At 44.4% G+C, this 18,687-nt stretch overlaps 1 protein-coding gene and 1 pseudogene across 1 annotated transcript in view; both read left to right on the top strand.

Annotated features, from left to right (window-relative positions):
* Nucleotides 1-18,687, top strand: part of MCTP2 (multiple C2 and transmembrane domain containing 2) — an 89,356-nt gene that overhangs the window by 49,411 nt on the left and 21,258 nt on the right. The window contains 1 exon segment of the mRNA XM_066634895.1: nt 18,194-18,316. Coding sequence (XP_066490992.1) covers nt 18,194-18,316 — 123 coding nt within the window.
* LOC136659512 (5S ribosomal RNA) lies at nt 10,720-10,837 on the top strand (annotated as a pseudogene).

Raw genomic sequence — 18,687 nt, 5'->3', positions numbered from 1 at the left:
AACGAATTCTAAAACGCTTGTGAGGCAAGACTTACCCTTACAGAAGCCATGCTGATTCTCTCTCAGCAAGGCTTGTTCATCTATGGAAGAAGCAGCAGCAGCAATGGGCAGAAGTAAAAAGGCACCAGGTATCCCCAAGGAGGAGAAACAATGCCAGAGGGCACAACTGAAAAAAGTGGAACACTCACAATCAAGGGGTTTTTTTTTTGGGGGGGGGAGGATTCTGTTCCCCCAGCCTGTGCTCCTTTCAACCCAAAAATGAAAGTGGGAGAACATTCAGCACAGTCCTAATTAAAAGCCACCTGCTTGCCTTGCTTAAATCTGTGTCCAGCTCCAAATTATGACCTGCCCTTAATGGATAAAATGCTCAGAGATCAGCCAGCCAGGAATCATTCTGGACCGATTTGCTGAAATGAGTTAATAGACCTTCCTTTTTCTGTTCCCTCTCTGGGTTTCCAAAAACTTGGTCCTGTTCTTTTGGCTCTAAATTATTTGCACTGTAAGGCTCTAGCAGCTCTGGGTGTGACGTCTGCCAAGAGAATGTAGAAAACAATTCCACCCTGATTCTGATTGTCTCTCGTGGTTCTGGACTTTCAGTCCTTCCTGGCTGCAATAATAATCAGAAAAAGACTGGTCAGCAAGAACGTGTAGCCAGTTTTGTTTTGCTTTTTGCTTAAACTTCCCCTTCAGAATCTTATCCTCTTTTTTCCGCCTGCCAAACATTTGCAGATAGTGGAAACTCTGGCCTGGATCCAAGGAACTTAAGGCTTACTCTGTGGGGGTTGTTGGCTTGACAAATCTGAATACCAGATTCCCCCCACCCCACCCCACCCATGCCATATAATGCACAGATTTTGAAACTCCCTGAAGACAGACATAACATTTTTACAACCATGAGGCTGATTTGAACGTGCCCCGGCAGACTTTAGTCCAACCGTTATATTCCACTCCAGAACTCTGAAAACATCAGCTCTGCATGTTTGCAACAGGCAGTGGCTACAGAAAGTACTGACTGGTCAGCACTTGTGCCGCAGTGAAGCTGCCTCCCATCTGAGGAGCATTCTTGCCACCAGTTTTTAAATTGTGTGGCTTTTAAATTTAAATATGAACCCACAAACAGGTATTATCTCAATTCAGGGTGAGCAGATTTTTGTGTTATATTTTTACTGGTGCTCCAGATTCCCTTGGGCTGTAATTTTCAGCTTTTTATTTTTTTATTTTTATTTATTTATTTATTTATTTATTTATTTATTTATTTATTTATTTATTTTTTACTTTGAAAGATGTCTTCTTGGGAAGCTTGCGTCTAATTCGGTGTGCAACATCTTAAAATCCTACTTATGTGCTTGCAACTGTTTGTCATGCCACTAAAGACTGAAATAATTTGTCTTGTGGTTGCCACATTATACTTGGAAGGTGAGTGCTGAAAGTAAAATTTGCAGGTAGCATTTACACAATCAGCACATATCAGTTAATGGCAATTAAACGGACATGACACCCCCCCCCCCAATTGATCATAGTTTGTTGAGGACGTGCTGAGAAGTCTAAACACCCACTTACAAAATTACAGCTGGCAGGAACCACATTGCTCCAAATTGTTTCATGTTTCATTTTGGACCTCAGTTTCCCTCTTGGAGGGTGCAGAGAGATTGTTTGCTCTTGGGGCAGGGACTTGTCAAGTTTCATACTTGTTGATGATGCTCTGTGCACATTAATGAAAACTCCATTTTATTTTAAATGGCTCACTTCCATTTTGAGCAACAGTTGCATAATGCTTTGACTCCTTCTCATGAGATTTCCTCCTAAAATTTCATGGCTTCTGTAATTTAGAAGTGGGGAAAATGCATCTGGCAAAGCCTTTATTCCCACATTGCCCTGCTCTTTATCAGGAGGCTTCAGGAAAAACTGTTTGCCGTGTGATATAAAATGGCAAAGAGTTTAAGGAGATAAAAACAAGGACCAATCTTTGTCAACTTTGGAATACACTAAAAAGGCAAGAGGGTGGTCTATAGTGCATTGGCAGATCACCTGGGCAGAAGTCTCTATTTGGGTTTCCATAGCCGCCTTGGGTGCCCTTGGGGGAGAAAGGCGGAATATAAATCTCATAAATAAATAAATAAAATTTGAATCCCTGGCAGTGCCTGCAGTTAAAGATTTTCTGGTAGCAGCTGCAGGAAAAAGACCTTGGCTAGACATCTCATCACCAGAGGTGGGAGAAAATGGTGATAATGAGATCAAAACATATAACACCTCTTTCTGCGTATCTTTTTTCAATGTTTGTCCTGTATGGTGGCAGGGTCTGCTATTCTGGATTGGAGTCACCGTTTTTCTTGGTGCTTTTCCACACATCTCACTGAAAACAAGAAGCCAAAATCTGCTAAAAAAAATAAAACTTTTAAAAAATTATTTAATTGAGGGCGCCTGGGTAATGATTGTGGCTGCATCTGCTGACACAATACCACATATATCACCTACCTAGTACACTTTTAAAGTGATTATAATTATAATATAAATTTTGAATACAAACACGCAACACTCCCTTTCTGTACTTCTTACTTTGGAAAACACCAAGATCCATGAAAAAATAAAACCGTTTTCTCCCACTTCTACTCATAGCTAATTTGCCAGTCTGAGTAGACAGTGGTGAACATAAGAACAGCCCTGCTGGATCAGGCCATAGGCCCATCTGGTCCAGCTTCCTACATCTCACAGTGACCGACCAAATGCCCCAGGGAGCACACAAGACAACAAGCGACCTACATCCTGGTGGCCTCCAAGTCAGTGGCTTGACTTGGTAGTAAGGAGCTTCATATCTTTGCAAGAATGGCTTCCTCACCTTCTGATGAATTGCCCATCTTTGATGTAATCATAAAAGGAAGTGTGTGTTAAGCCTTAGTTAACACACACGCTTAGTTCCTCTACCATTACAAACTTCATCCTGTGCAGTTTTGCTCTATAACACACAGCTCGTATGGCATACCTGGACACAGTGGCATAGCCAGAGGGGGTGAAAAGCGCTAAGTTTTGCAGGGAGCCGGTGCAAGCAGCCTCTACCCCACCCCTTCAGAGTCATTCTAGGCAGTGGAGCAAATCAGAGGGGCCACCGGCACACTTCTGCAAAGCTCTCCCTGCTAAACTTAGTGCTTTGCACCCCCTCTAGCTATGCCACTGCCTAGGTAGAAGCATCTTTACTCCTCTCTTCTCTCCAGAAATTTGAGGTAACATGGAAAAAAATGTCAAAAAAGGGGAAAATTTCTCAGGCTACTACTGCAATCAAGCCTGCAGAAAATCAGGAATGTCAGATTTTGGTCCTGGAAGTTGAGCCTGCCTCACAGAACTAATTGCTACCACTGGGTAATAGATATTTTTAAAATATTTTTAAGGTTAATTCTGAGCATTTGAATGGCTGTTGTGAGGAATATGCATCGTTGCACTCTCCGCTTATGATTTTTCTCCGCCATAATTACCGCTTCTATTGACAGTTTGCCGAGTATTAATGGTAATTATGCCATTTAATGAAATTACAGTTTTCTTAATGCAATTACTGTAATCTGAGGGAAATTAAAAGGACATATTTGACTGCTGTTTTGCTTCCATCCCTTGGAAATCGCGTAAGAAGCGAGGCTGTAAACTGAATTGGGCAAACCAGATCCTGGCGTGTCTGATGAAACCTCTCGCTTTCGGACAAGGACCTCAGGGATGCGTGCTGGACTCAAAGATGTCAGGGAGTCAGTAGAATAAATAAAAATGGCCTCGTCCCCCAAAATATGGTGCATAAATACGTCACCGCCATTAGCATAGTAAGCGTCTGGTCAGACTATTGAGACTCTTGCCTTGTTATTTGTCTCCGCTGCTGATATCAGCGCTCCACGTTTCAGTCTGCGGGGGGTCCCAGTCATATCTGGAACCCTGGGGGGTTGACATGGAACTTTTGGTGTTTCCTCTTCCACTGTGCTATGGCCTCATCCGGCTACCTGAAACTGCTGTGTTTTCAGTTGAAGAGCAACAGTGTGCAACTTCCATTGAAGCCGAACAAACTGTAGTTCTGCATCCCTGGGAGATACAGATACATGACGCTCGCTGTCCTTTGACTCTGAAGAGCAGATGAGGCCTGAGCTCCAGCTAGATATGCAGAAGCATCAAACATTCCAAAGCATACCTTCATTCTCTGTGTGGAAACAGTCTAGCAGTTTAGGACAAAATCCTAACCAGGCCTACTCAGTCCTATTTTGTTCAATGGGGCTTACTCTCAGGAAAGTGTGGTTAGAATTGCAGCCTTAATCATATAGTGCAGTGGTTCCTGAACTTTTTCGACTAGTGGCTCCTTTGACCTACTGCGCAATTGGCCACGGCTCCCCGTTAGGGCTACAACCCCATACATTGTATAGGGTGGAGGATTTTTTGGCAATGATTCTGTGGTTCCCCTGGCTCTCTGGGGAGCCACAGCTCACAGTTTGGGAACCACCGATATAGTTCAATGGCACTCCTCCCCCCCATTTCCTTTTGTTTGATATTTGTATCCCGCTCATGTTTGCTGTCCAGGAAAACAGCTATGTCAAAAAAGACATAGTGGAAATGGGAAAGGTGCAAAAGAGAGCGACTAAGATGATTACGGGGCTGGGACGCCTTCCTTATGAGGAAAGGCTACGGCGTTTGGGCCTCTTCAGCCTAGAAAAGAGGCGCCTGAGGGGGGACATGATTGAGACATACAAAATGATGCAGGGGATGGACAGAGTGGATAGGGAGATGCTCTTTACACTCTCACATAACACCAGAACCAGGGGACATCCACTAAAATTGAGTGTTGGGAGAGTTAGAACAGACAAGAGAAAATATTTCTTTACTCAGCGTGTGGTTGGTCTGTGGAACTCCTTGCCACAGGATGTGATGACGGCATCTGGCCTGGATGCCTTTAAAAGGGGATTGGACAAGTTTCTGGAGGAAAAATCCATTACGGGGTACAAGCCATGATGTGTTTGTGCAACCTCCTGATTTTAGAAATGGGCTATGTCAGAAGACCGGATGCAAGGGAGGGCACCAGGATGAGGTCTCTTGTTATCTGGTGTGCTCCCTGGGGCATTTGGTAGGCCGCTGTGAAATACAGGAAGCTGGACTAGTTGGGCCTATGGCCTGATCCAGTGGGGCTCTTCTTATGTTCTTATGTAAAACCCAACATGGCTTACAAATAAATCACAAGATAGAAACAAAGTGTACACATTAAAAAATGAAATGAAACAGTTTAAAATCAGTCTGGTATCCCACAAATCCTTGGACCTAGTAAAGAACATTTTTCCAAGGGCCTTATCTCCTTTGTGACTGATTCACCTCTCCGAACAAACAAAGCGATTGCAAGGTTTAGTTTAATCTTCCTCCTCTTGCTTCCTTATCGTTGGCAATAGCACCATCTGAGCAATAACCAGAATGGTGCGCCATTGTGACTAGTATGTAGACAGCTGCCTAGGAGTTCAGACATTCAGTGGTCTGTCTCACCCCATCCTAGGAACCCCAGTTGTTGAACTTGCCTGTAAATCTCAGAGGAAATGGCTCATGCCATTATTTTATCCAAGTGGAACTGTGATGCTCTGGAATGGGGGGGGGGGGGGTTAAAGCATGACGCATTGATCAATCCAACCTTTAGTCTGCTTTGAATGGTATTTGTGGCCCATATACTCATCCCTCTAATTTTGTTTTTCATCATTTTGGCTCCCTAAAAACTTCTGCAAGCATTTTCTTTGGCAAGGAAGGAAGGAAGAACTTAAAATCCGAACTCACTGAATAGGAAAAAAAAAATTGAATGGCTTGTGTAGCTGTGACCTTTGGAGAACTGTGCTCAGTTCTTGCATTTCCAGCAAATTTGCTTGTGTGTGTGTGTGTGTGTGTGTATGTGTGTGAGAGAGAGAGAGAGAGAGAGCACTCACGCGGGCGGGTGTGCTTCTGAAGCCGCAAAGCTTTATCATTTTGTTTCGAAGCTGTCATTTTTATGAGTCTCCCTGGCTGCTTGCTTTTTGGACTCCCGTCAATGGTTTGTCTCCTCCATTGTGCGCCTGGGCTTGGCAAATGGTGGACCCTTTTTACTGCCGTGCGAGGTGGGCGTGCTGGCGGCAGTAACCTGTAATTATACCCACCACAGGTGTCAGTTACAAGAGAGCCACAGTAATAATTTTAGCTGCCTGATCTGATGTTTTCTGGAGAGAGGAAAAACCCCTTTGTGGTCTGGTTACCCACCGCTATAGCTCGCTGTGCTGTACAACTCGTTGATTCCTCTTGCATCTAATTTATCTTCTTCATTTTTCTTAGGTTAGTGGATTCACTTCATAACTTTTTGAGTTGCACCTCTTAACATGAGTACAAGGAAAATGCTTGTTGGCCGGTATGGAGGGATTGTTTATGTGGCAGAGATTTCCAGGAAGTACAATATATGTACTCGCTCTGCCTCCTCCTTCCTTGCAGGATCTTTGCCAGTGAGGGCCAGGGTGCACATGTGTCAGGACAGGAGGTTAGTGGCATAGCTAGAGGGGGTGCAAAGCACAAAGTTTTGCAGGAAGCCACACCACAGCGTGCAAGTGGCCCTTCCCCTTCAGAGCAATTCTGCGGGGTGTGTGTGTGTGTGTGTGTGCAAAACAGAGGCAAATGCCTCCGAGGGGGAGGGGTTGCTTGCACACTGCAATGAGGTTCCATGCAAAACTTAATGCTTTGCACCACGTCTAGCTATGCCACTGCTGGAGGCTCTCTGTGCGCGCGCGTGCGCGCGCACACACACACACACACACACACACACACACACACACACACACACACACACACACACACACACACACACACACAGTGTCCTGCAAAAGGGTGTGCTTGGGGTTCATCATGATGAGGGTCCAGTCAATCTTCTCTATCTGGCACTCAGTCTTTGGTCATACATGACAGAATCATGAGAGTGGGGTTTTATGGCAAAACGTCTCTCATTATGATGGTGGAGTTTAATCCAATGTGGGAAAACAACTACGGAGGAGAGACACGCCATTGTCAGGGTGGAAGGCAGATTCCACTCTCATTCTGTCAATGGGTTTTTCTGTATAGACCGCACAGTGTGTTGCCATTGCTGTTCAGAACACCCAGAACAGTTCTGATGGTGAGTGGGAGGGTCTGGTTACATGGCGTGTTGTGATACTTGCAATACTTACAGTGCCCCCATGTAGCTACACTACTGGATTGGGTGAATGCCGAGCCAAAGGGGTCTGAATCTGAAAATAAGTTGAGCGTAAAGGACTATTGTTGCTCAGGGAAAGTCTCACCCTAAGTAGGAAGTTTGCCCTTTCAGCAGAGAAGAGCCAGGGGGATAGTCTGGGTGGGCAGAATCTCTTCAGTGCCAGTGAACTCTTCAGGGCTCAGAAAGATGTTTTAACTTGTAAAAAAGTTTTAAAAAAAGTTAACAAGTGGTTTTTGATCACACTAAAGTGTGGCAGAAACATTTGAGTGAGATGAAATGTTGGAAACAGACTTAAAAAAAAATAGAAGGAAGACAGATTGATGGAGAGATAATAAGGCAAGTCCTCACTTAAAGTTGTTGATAGGTTCTTGGAAACTAACTTTAAGTGAAACGACTTATAACTAGAGGTTGGTGGAAACAGTGATGATGAAATAAAAACACATTAAATTGCTTTCTGCGCTCTTTATTTTTGTAACCCCCCCCCCCAATCTGTGAAAAATTAAAACTGTTGTATTTGGTTTTTATTTATTATTTAATAGGTGGGAGTGCCTGGGTCATGACTGTGGCTGCATCTGCTGACACTATACCACTTATATCACCTACATGGCACACTTTAAAAAAAAAAAGGTTATAATTATAATGTAAATTTTGAATAACAACGCATAGCACTGCTTCAGTGACGTGGAGAGGGGGATTTGCTGCATGGGTAACAGCCTATCCTCCATACCTACTTTACCCAGGCTTCGCACACTGGAGAGGACACTCTGTTCCAGAACCACCATTCAGAGCGTGACACCATAGTCTTCCGAGACTGAAGGATGCCAACAACTTTGGAAAACACCAAAATCTGTGAAAATTAAAACCGTTTTCAGCCACCTCTACTTATAACGAAACCAGTTTTACTGGTGGCTAATTGATATATGTAAACAAAAGTTGCATTGCTACAACATATATCTGGTCACAAAAACATCACCAAACTTCTAAATAAAGACCAAAAACACTTCTGATATACACTGAAATAAATGTGAGCTTTCCGGGCCAGAAAAGAACCCACACAGCCCTGGGGAGTGTGTGCAAAGTCAACATGGACAGTGGCCCCAGCTGGGACTAGGTCTTATTTGGGCTCATCAGCTTGATAACAAAACAACTTCAAGTGAGGACTTGGTGTATTCCATACAGGAAGACCATCTATTTCAAGAGTACCTATGGTGATTGGGTTATCTGTCTACAAAAGTGTTTCTCAAACTGCGGGTTGGGACCCACTAGGTGGGTCGTGAGCCAATTTCAGGTGGGTCCCCATTGATTTCAATATTTTATTTTCAATATATTAGACTTGATGCTACCATGGTATGTGACTGCATTTGGGGAAATATGACAGATCTGTACTTTTAACAAGCTATGTATATTCTTTTAACAATGATAGTAAATGGAACTTACTCCTGGGTAGGATTACAACCTAGGATAGTTAAAAAATTTTCCTGCTTGATGATGTCACTTCTTGAAATTTTCCTGCTTGATGATGTCACATCACTTCTGGTGGGTCCTGACAGATTCTCATTCTAAAAAGTGGGTGCCGGTACTAAATGTGTGCGAACCACTAGTCTACAATATTAGAAGCATGAAGGAAGAGTTTGACAATGCCAGAACAAAGAGGGTTGTATATGAGAGTTATATAATACAATTTTTAAAAAATTATGTTGGGAACAGGTTGATTTTGTAGATTCACCAGGGCAAGAAGAAAAGGCTCCAGATTCAGGGAGAAAACCTGAAGGTGCAAAGATGATCTGTTGTTCAATATGTACAAAGTTTGCATCACTAATTTTGCATCAACAAAGGTCTCTGGTCTCTCCTTGAAAGAACAGAATTAATTGCTGCTGATGGAAGGGTTACAAGATGCACTGAACAACAGATAATCTTTCATTAACTTGTAATACACAGTAGGGGTAGCATTTGAGTCCTTCAGCACGTAGAAGAATCATCCTTGCTCCCTCTGACTGTTCCTTTCTGTAGAAGAAATATATAGTTTCTATATAATACTGTCCACATTACATTGGACTCTCAAATCCCTGTTTTTGATAACTCTCCGTCTCCCTGATGGAAGAGCCTTGTCCATCAAAACAGCTCAGATACTGCTGCAAACACCGTTCTGTATTGTTGATGTAATTCTTGCTGAGTTTGAGAGGCTTTCTCAAAAACTCTCTGGATTATCTCAGGCACCCCACTGTCCTGACTTTGTTGCTTCCCTTCCTATTTGGAAATGATGGACACTGGCTTCTTTATAGGGCTGGTGTGAGCACTGCTGCAACGATGATGTATGCAAACGGCTTGAATATTTGAAAAACGTGCCAAGTGTTTTTGCCTGTTGTCTTGATTTTAAGGTTCTTCCCATTGCGCAAACAACTTTTCAAGGTTCTCTTCCACCTGCTTGGTGGGAAAGCTCAACTCCCACCCATCCCCACCATAAGCACTGCAAAAGAGTTTAAGAAGACTGTTAGACCAAACACATGAGCCAAACAGTCTCGGCTGTTTTCTAGGCAAGAGGAGAAATTCCTGTAGGTGGCGATATGTAATCATGAATGGGGGGATGTCCAGCCTTGGCATCCTTTCTCTGTTCGCTTTCCTGGCAGAGTTGCTCTCGCCACCCCTTCCAATTCAGGTTATTTTTAAAGTCTCTTTTGCTTATCTGTTGCTCCAGTCCGTATCTGTAGTACAGCTTGTAGTAGATCTTGATAAACAAAAGGACATTCAAGCATTTGTGATGAATATTCCGCGGAGAATGTCTTCAGTGTCAATGCACCTCAGGCAGAAGGAAGCACAAGTTAGGGCCACAGTCAATGTGAAGAGAGTGTTCTGCTGTGGTGTCTTTGTCCTTTTTCCAAAAGCAGTCATTGGGGGGGGGATACAGGTGAGAAGGGGGTGACCTTTTGCTTCCATGTCAGTTTCCCAACTTAAACACCTCCCCTCCAAGGCTGCCATTAAGTCTCCCTGTATAGAGCAGTGTTTCTCAAACTGTGGGTTGGGACCCACTAGGTGGGTTGCAAGCCAATTTCAGGTGGGCTGTGTAGCACTTAGCTCAGCTGCCATTGAAAATACAGAGCTGAGAATACAGGTTACAGAGCTGCTGTGCAGGGCAGGTTCTGGTGCGTTAAAGACCTGCTTTGCCCTGCATAGGTGGGAACACAGGATGGTGGAAAGGGTAGATAGCTGTGTAGTTGGAGAAGGATCCAAGGCTATGTTCTGCTTTGACTTCCGAGCTGGATTGTTTGAATTCTGAGCTATGCAAAATAATGCTGATGAGTGTGTTGTGTAATGGGACCTTTGGCTGATTGCAGCTTAGGTTTGAAGCCTAAATGGATGATGTCACTTCTGGCCATGACATCACTTCAAGGTTAATGACATCACTTCTGGCAGGTCCCGACAGATCATCATTCTAAAAAGTGAGTCTTGCTGCTGAAAGATTTGAGAAACACTGGTATAGAGACTAGAGCTGTGGCAGGTGAGAGCAGAGCCTCCCCTGTGATTGTGCAATGTTACCCTGCACATGCCTGATCTTGTCTGATCTCAGAAGCTAAGCAGGGTCAGGCCTGGTTAGTACTTGGATGGGAGACCGCCTGGGAATACCGGGTGCTGTAGGCTTATACCATAGTCTTTCGAGACGGAAGGTTGCCAACCAGAAAGTGGGTGGAGTGCATATATAATCACAGGGGAGGCTGAAGCTATGTTCCTTGGTGTATGACAGGTGAGGCTCTGCCTCCCCTGACCGCGCATCCCTGCTGTTGAATGACACCTGCCAGCATGAAGCCTGCAGAAATGTGTAGCAATAAATGACTTGCAGATTAAAAGGGACAGCCTTGCAAGAAATGCCCAAGGAAAACAATTGTTGTATGTTTGCTTGCTTGACAAGATGCTAGAAGTGATCAAAGGTGTTTTTTTTCCCCCCTGAGGCCACACAGACTACTTCTCATGGTCTTGTGGGCCACCTGTGGGCCACGGACCACAGATTGGGAACGGGTGTTTTAGAGAGAGACCTCTTGGAAAGCATAAGAAAATAGAAATTTTAAAGACAGATCAATATTAGTCGCTTTGATGGCCTTTAATGAGTGGGAAAGCAGCCTGTCAATGCCAAGAATAAGCAGATTACAAGGACTGACATGTGGTTGTCTCTTCGTGAAACTGTCCCAGAATATCTGATGTAGGATATGGCTTTGTTTGTGCTTCAGGGTATTGAACTGCCCCCCCCCCCCCCATGGTGTGTCAGACAATGAAATGAAGCTGTGGACACGTATTCTCACACGTTTCATTTTTGATCCCTGTTGCGTATATGCAACGCTGGGCAGAAATGACTTAAATTTGGTAATATTTGTTGGCTGCTCCAACCAGGTTTTATTGCAGCTCTGCTGGCCATTTGTGAACTCTTAGAATCCCTGATCTTCATAAAAACCTGGTTCTATTTAGTGTACCTCCTTGTTCCAGTGTAAAAAAAACCCAAAAACCTCAAAAAATGGGTCCTACAAGCCTGAAGTGTACCCACAGCTCTAGTAGTTGGTCCAGGGGAGGGAGAAAGATGCAGCGTTGCTGGTGGTAGCTATGTGTCCCTTGTTTCTCTATCTTAGCCCCATATTGATTGATTATTTTACTTATTAAAATGGGTATACTCTGCCTTTTAGTTCAACTGTGCAGCTCAAAGGTGGCTTCCAATACTCCATAACTGCAGTAGCAAAAAAGAAAATTGATCATAAAAGCAGCAGACACATTAAAACAGGGATTAATAACAGAAGCCATCATGAGAGTGATAAATTGCAGAACCAGATACTGGAGGGTGTAACGAAATGGACTTTAATAGGAATCTAAAGGTACCCATTGAATTGCTCTCAGTAAAGCTTTCCACTGCCTTAGTGATGCTGTCGTTTGTGCGCAGCCAAACCTCTTGTGGTGGGAAGACGTGGAGGAGGGCCTCCCCCAAGGACAGAAGGGTGCCGGCAGGTTGATGAGAGTGGAAGTGGTCCTTTGGATAGACTGGAGTTTTGAAGCAGTTGAGTAGCAGAATGGGTACTCTCCTTTTTCCTTGCCGATGGCCTAAAAGCAGGAGAGGGTGCATTCATGTTGTAGTCTACTGGGTTGGCTTAGTTGGGAGCCCGGCCAGTTTTGTACATCTTTGCTAAGCCCAGACTATGCTCATGGATTTCCTGCTGTATCTGATGTTTTAGTACAGATTTTCTAGCTTAAATCCAGCCAGTTTTAGACAGAAGGAGTACTGCCAGCTGAGTCCAGGGTGCATCATCTGACTAAATACAGAGGCAGGTGGCATCTTCCTCCCCACCCTTACCACCCCCCAAAAAACTCCAGGTTCCATCAGCTGGAGGCTGCGGTTCAGGGATGGCAGAACCAAATACAGAATGGCAGCTCAGTGGTGGAACCAATTAACCTTCTTCACCCAGTTAGTCTTACATAGGCCTAACCTGTATGTACAACAAATCTGCACTGAGTTGCTGCGGATGAACTCTGCAAGTGGTCAGTGCAGCTGCACCAAGACCTTGTCAAAGTCAACAAAGTAATGCTTCTGTTTTCAGGTAGGGAACATGGAGGCTGAGAGGGACACATCCAGCACAAGGGCCAGCAGTGGCAGAGATTTCTGTGGTGTGGTGTTGCAATTTTCCTAGCTTCTGAGCTATGGGGAGTTGGAAACCCTTGCCGATGCTGCTGCAAATTGCTCAGAGATCTAACGGTAGATCTCCACCTACCTTCTGCCCTCCCCTTTCTAGTGTGCATCTCCTTCCAAATATGCGAGACTCCTTCTCCGGCGATGAGCCTTTCATTAGACCGAACAGGCATTAAAATAGGTGCCACTTGGCGCTAATTGTCGTCATATCCGAAGGATCAAAACAGTGCCAAAGTGTTTCATTATCGAGTTGGTCACCTGGGTAATTTAAAAGAGGGGAAAAAAGATGCTTCTGGAATGTATGTTATAAGCAACCAAAGGCTCTTGGACTTTATTATGAAGAGCTCTCAAAACTGAATGTGCATGAGTTAAAGTGTTCCCACTGCTATGGGGGGAAAAAACCCTGAAAAGTGGAAAGGGGGCTGCTTAACTGTTTTTATTCCTAATCTAAAGGGGGGGGGGAACCAATGTGAACTGATGTTATGGTGGCTTTCTGTCTTGTTACCCAGCTTCGACCCTAGTTAGTAGGACAGCCTTGTGACAAGAATTAAAATGAAATGGGAGTTCAGAGACCCCTCAGTTAAGCACTGGAATTATTATTGTAAAATGTGCTGGCTTGATCTTCAAAGGCAGGTTCTCGTTCATCTCTCCCAACAGAGTGGTGGAGGCGACGTGGTGGGTCCCCACCGAAAGCTGAGGAATCCTTGTTTGTCCCGTGGGGGTCAGCCTTTTTTTTGGGGGGTGGGGGGGAGAGCAGACAGTGTTCTGTTTTTTGTTTGGGCCATTCAGCTGAAAAAGCTGTCAATATCCCTTTCCTGGAGACTTTGAACAGATGCCTAAAAGCAGTTGCTCAAAGGAGGAAAGGATGCAAAGAACTAGGGGGAAAAATTCCTAGTGGCAAAAGCTAGACACATTATCATCTGAGGATGCTCTGCTCATCCTCACACAGACAGTTCTCTGGTAGAGGAAGGGAGGGCATTCCTGACCTTTCCAGGAGATGCACCTTCCATCACTCTCCCCAGAAGAAGAATTCTCAGGTAAGAAATTGCCATTTTCTCTCTTCCTACTGCACCGCATGCCCCAGTGCACTGCTCCGACACACCCAGCGTTTCATCTGTATATAAAAATTAAAAATTCAGAAAAAAAATCTGGGCCACAAGAAAAGCAGGCCCCTTTTGGGCAGACGGTTCATTATGCACTTTTGTTTAGTTATGAAAACACTTGGGATGGCTCCTGATCTCTCTCTCTCTCTCTCTCTCTCTCTCTCTCTCTCTCTCTCTCGTGCACTTCCTTTCAACTTGCAGACTTAGATCTGTTCTCTTGTGCCATGTACCTGGGACAGGAGTGAGGGGTTGTGACCTTCTCCGCCATAGCATAGTTGGTGTGACATGTTCTTTTGTGTTTAAAAATTCAAATTTGAAACATCTTATCAAGGGTGCATGTGTTAGATACATACATAATTGGCAAGTGTGCAGTTGGCTGAAGATGTGATGTGTGGTTCTGTGATTATTTTGCCCCGAGGGCTCCCTTTTTATCAGGTAAAGCACATGCAGGTGGTTTCGGATTAGTGATGGATGAGGTCCTCCTTTCCCCCATTGGCTCGGAAATAATATAAGCACTTTTTCCCCAAAGCGAGAGAAAGCTCGGCTTATTTTCAAGCCAATCAGAGAGTCGCACAGCAGTGGCCAGGTAGGTGGGAGATGGGGGGGGCATTGGGGAGGGGTTTGGGAATTGGAGGCATGGAAGGGAAGTTGATAGTGAAATTCTTCTCCAGCTTGGGTGAACTGGGGAAGAATTTGGTGGCCATGATTCTTGCCTTTATATGAGACAAATATAAAAACCCTATAATTCATATTTCAGAATCCAGAAACACAAATCTTGGCAACATCATGACTTAATAATTATTTACAGTGTGTCCTCTTTATTCATGGATTTGATTGCAAACTCTGGTCATGTCCAGCAGGTCTTCTGAGTCACAGGTAGGCCAAGTGCAACCTTCCTGCTACTCAGGAGCTTTTAAACAACCACTTCCAGTTTTCACGAAAACTGAATGTACCTGCTAAATTTCTCTGGGAAGTCCTCTGTAGATCAGACTTCAGATTTGCTTATCCATGATTTTCAGCATCCATGAGGGTTCAGGGGTTGGAACCCCCATGGATGCTGAAGACAGACTGTATATGATTTTAGCGTTTGAACATTTTTCATGCTTTATCTTGTCACCTTTACCACAACCCTGTAAGCCAAGTAAGTTGACTTATCCCCATATTGCATCTGGGACAGACTGAGGCTGATAGGAGAGTGGCTTACCTAAGGCCAGCTAGAGGCAAAATTCCAGCTGGGGACGGTCAGGTCTGTCTCTTAGCCATCACAGAACACCAGCTCAAGCTGTAGTACTTGAAGCTGATGGTGAGAGGAAAGAGGGATCTCTTATCACTCAGGGAGGAAAAACAGCTGAGGCCAGGGATGCCAGTATGGTCCTCTTTCTGTCTTTGTGTGGAACAGGGAGGCATGCAAATTGAACTCCAGTGGTCTGGCTCAGAGAACATCCAATAATTTTATGGTTTAGTGCAGTGGTTTCCAAACTTACTGAGGTCACTTACTGAGTGCCCTTCTCTTACAGCCTCTCCTTCCCGCTTTCCTGGTCACTGCCATTTTGGGTTGTGCGAGATCCAAGATGGTGGCGCCCTGGAGAGCTGAGAAGAGAACACCAAGGGCATCCCTTGGTGCCCATGTGAGTGGCCCTTAAATGCCACAGTGCACAGCTTTGGAACCACTGGTGAATCGCTGCCCCACATTTCCCATGCTGTTCTGGGAATGTTTGCAGTTAGTGACATTAACCCTGCTCCCTCCTTGGTAACTTTTCAGCTACTTAACTCCTGCTCATATGAAGCAAACCAGAGCCAGGTAAAACAGAGTCTTTAGGTTTCCCGTGATGTCCTCGCATGGCATGCTTAGGCCATAAAACTTTTGATTGCTAGTGAAGGGATAGCTGAGATGCTGGGGCTGTCATGAATATGTACATGTTAGGCCTAGGTTGGCAGTAGAAGCCTGAACTACACTAAGACAATGTAACTGAGAAGTTGCTAGCCGTCCCTAGCTGCAAGAATGTGAGTAAATAAAAAGATTGTTGTCTCTCCTTTGCTGGCCAGAAAGGACAGACAACAAGAATTACAACCCATTGGAATGTTTAGCACCTTGGTAGACGGAGAGGCGCCTGATCAAGCGTGATGGAGTGCAGCTGTGGATCTCCAGTTGGGAGGGGTAAGAACTAGGAGGGCTAGCAACCAGGCCAACTTTAAGAAGGTTCTCTCCTCAAAAGTTTCTGATTGAACAGTAAATAAGTATGAAGTCACCTCAGTACTATTAGCATAAGAAGTATAATAATGAGTGCCCCAAGGGGTGTGCGTGGTCCTTCTTGAACAGAGTTTTTTGGGTGCAACATCCTGCGAGCTCCATTGTCTACCATGGGCACCTGGCCTCATAGGTAGCCTTGGGGCTAAAAGATCTACAAGAGTAACTGACCCAGGTGAGAGATAGGGATTAATAGAGATAGCCAGCTAGCTTTATTATTTTATTGCTGATATGTTTCCTAGATGTTTATGCCTCTAGCATTTGCTGCCTTACTGTAACTTTATGTAACCTTATGTACTTATTAAACTAAAATCTCTTTTACCAAGTTGCTTCATTGCCTGTTGGGGACAAAGGTTCAGAATCCTGCCCAGCCATTCAGCGTGCTCATTGAGGTCTAGTAACTTGAGAACTGAAGCTTTAATTGGAGAAAGAGCTCAGTGCCTGCAAGGGATAGAGTTAAGCCTAGCGGGTCTCAGTGTCCCTGGACTGAGGCACTGGCACATATAGGGTGGTGGCAGTACTACTGAACAGGGGGGCCTTGAGGGCTTTAGGGTTCGAGAACCAGGAACTCCGAGCACCCCAAACCCCCCTAAGTTTACAACAGGCTTCCATTGATTTTTCAGGGCAAACAGGTGTTGAGATTTTCAGGAACCCCCCCCCCCTTTTCCTCCTGCCTTTCCCAGTATCAAAATTGCAAATAGTTGCATTAAAATAGAAAAGGTTGACTTTCATCAATAGTGGCAAGCTTGTACCATGTAACGGAGTGTGTGTGGAAGAGAGATTTTAATTTGATAGAGTTTTGTGCAAGAGGCATTGAGTTCAGCCGGACCACAACTGATCTAAATGGGGGGTGGAACATATTGTTGCATCTAAGCTAGGGATGCGTGAACCCCAACTCAGTGGTTTGCTTCAAGATTTAATCAGGTTTTTTGGGCTGCTCAGGTCAAATGCTTGGAAAATCCTCAAGGGCTCTTAGGACATTTGACTTGAACACTCAAAAACCGCAATTGCTGCTCGTTCTCTCACCCACTTTCTTGAATGGGAGAAAAGGTCTTACCTCAAGGAAGGGGTAGTGGGCATTACAAGGGTATTTTGAGTGGTGTAGTAGATGTCTGTAAAAGAATTATCCAATAGTTCCTAATGAAGTGTGAACATGCTCTGGACAATACATGATCCTCTCTGTGCTTTGCGATCTCTTTCTTCTTCCTCTTTCCGCTGGAAGCCCAGAAATTGCTTGTTGAGTGGCAAGAGATTCACAATTGAATTGGATCTCCTATTTCTTCCTGTACACATAAAAATTGACCACCACAGGGTGCAAATCAGATGGAGATCACGCATGCTGTAGGGGAAGGGGCAGTTCAACCATTTTCGGATGGATCAATAGTCAGGAAGGCCACCTGGGGACATGGCAGTCCTAATCTAAAGCCCCCTTCCCTTGTAGTTGTGTGTTGCAAAAAATAAAAAAAAATGAAGAGGTAGAGCAGCCAATTGCATCTCATCTAGTTGGACTCTCCTTGAGTGATGCAATTCTCCTTGACTGAGGCTTAGTCAACCAAATGGATGGAAGGCGTCCCTTTCATGCGGTGGTCCTGTAGAAGGCTAATGCATTTTTTCCCTCTCCATTTTTCAATGTATGTTGAACTTTGACTTTGTCTTACCTTGAGCACAGATTTCGAGGTTCCTCTTGTTTATACGCATGTAGGATTACACAAAAAAACCAATTAAAAGGAGAAGATTATGCCGACAATCTTAATGGAAGAAGCAGGGCATGAGGGGAAACAAAAGCATCTGGGCAGATTCCATTTCACAAATGCAAAAGTGGGGGAAAGGATGTCAGAGGTTAGTGAAGATTTAAGGATGTGTATTGATAGACACAAAGATTCAGGAACTGTATTCTTTCCGTCTCCTTTGTTTTAAAGGCAAATGATGTAAGATAGGAAATATCCCCCATAAGTCTCTCTGTTTTGCTTTGTTTCTCTTAGGTGTTTGTGGTCACAGTATGGCATTTTGAGTTGTATATGGTGCCCCTTGCTTTGTTGTTGCTGTTTGCATACAACTTCTCCCTGATCACACCAGAGAAAGTCACCGGTACCCAAGACCCCCAGGTAAGTCAAGTGTTACTTATTCAATGTCTGTTTGCAACGTACCCTTGAACATTTGTGTTGTTTAGAGATGGGAGAATGGTTTCCAACACAAGCAGCTCTCCTCACCTCCCATTCTATTATCTTTTTTTAAAAAAAATGTCAGTTAAATGAAAAACATCTCAACAGAGATGTTTAATTCTCTCTCTCAAGAGGTAGGATAAAATTCCAGCCCAGTTTTTAGGAATTTTCAACAGAGTGTTGGAACTGTAGGGTTGATTTGCTGTCCTCAGATGAACTCCTTCCAGAGCATCTTGAGCTGTTGGATTTCCGGGGCTGGCCCATCCATGAGGTCAACTGAAGCTGTTGCCTTGGGCTGTAGATCGGTTGGGAAG

This window comes from Tiliqua scincoides, chromosome 8, assembly GCF_035046505.1.
Source record: "Tiliqua scincoides isolate rTilSci1 chromosome 8, rTilSci1.hap2, whole genome shotgun sequence".
In the NCBI taxonomy this organism is placed as follows: Eukaryota; Metazoa; Chordata; class Lepidosauria; order Squamata; family Scincidae; genus Tiliqua; species Tiliqua scincoides.
Note: the sequence above shows the minus strand (reverse complement) of the source record. Positions and strands in the feature narration are given on the sequence as shown.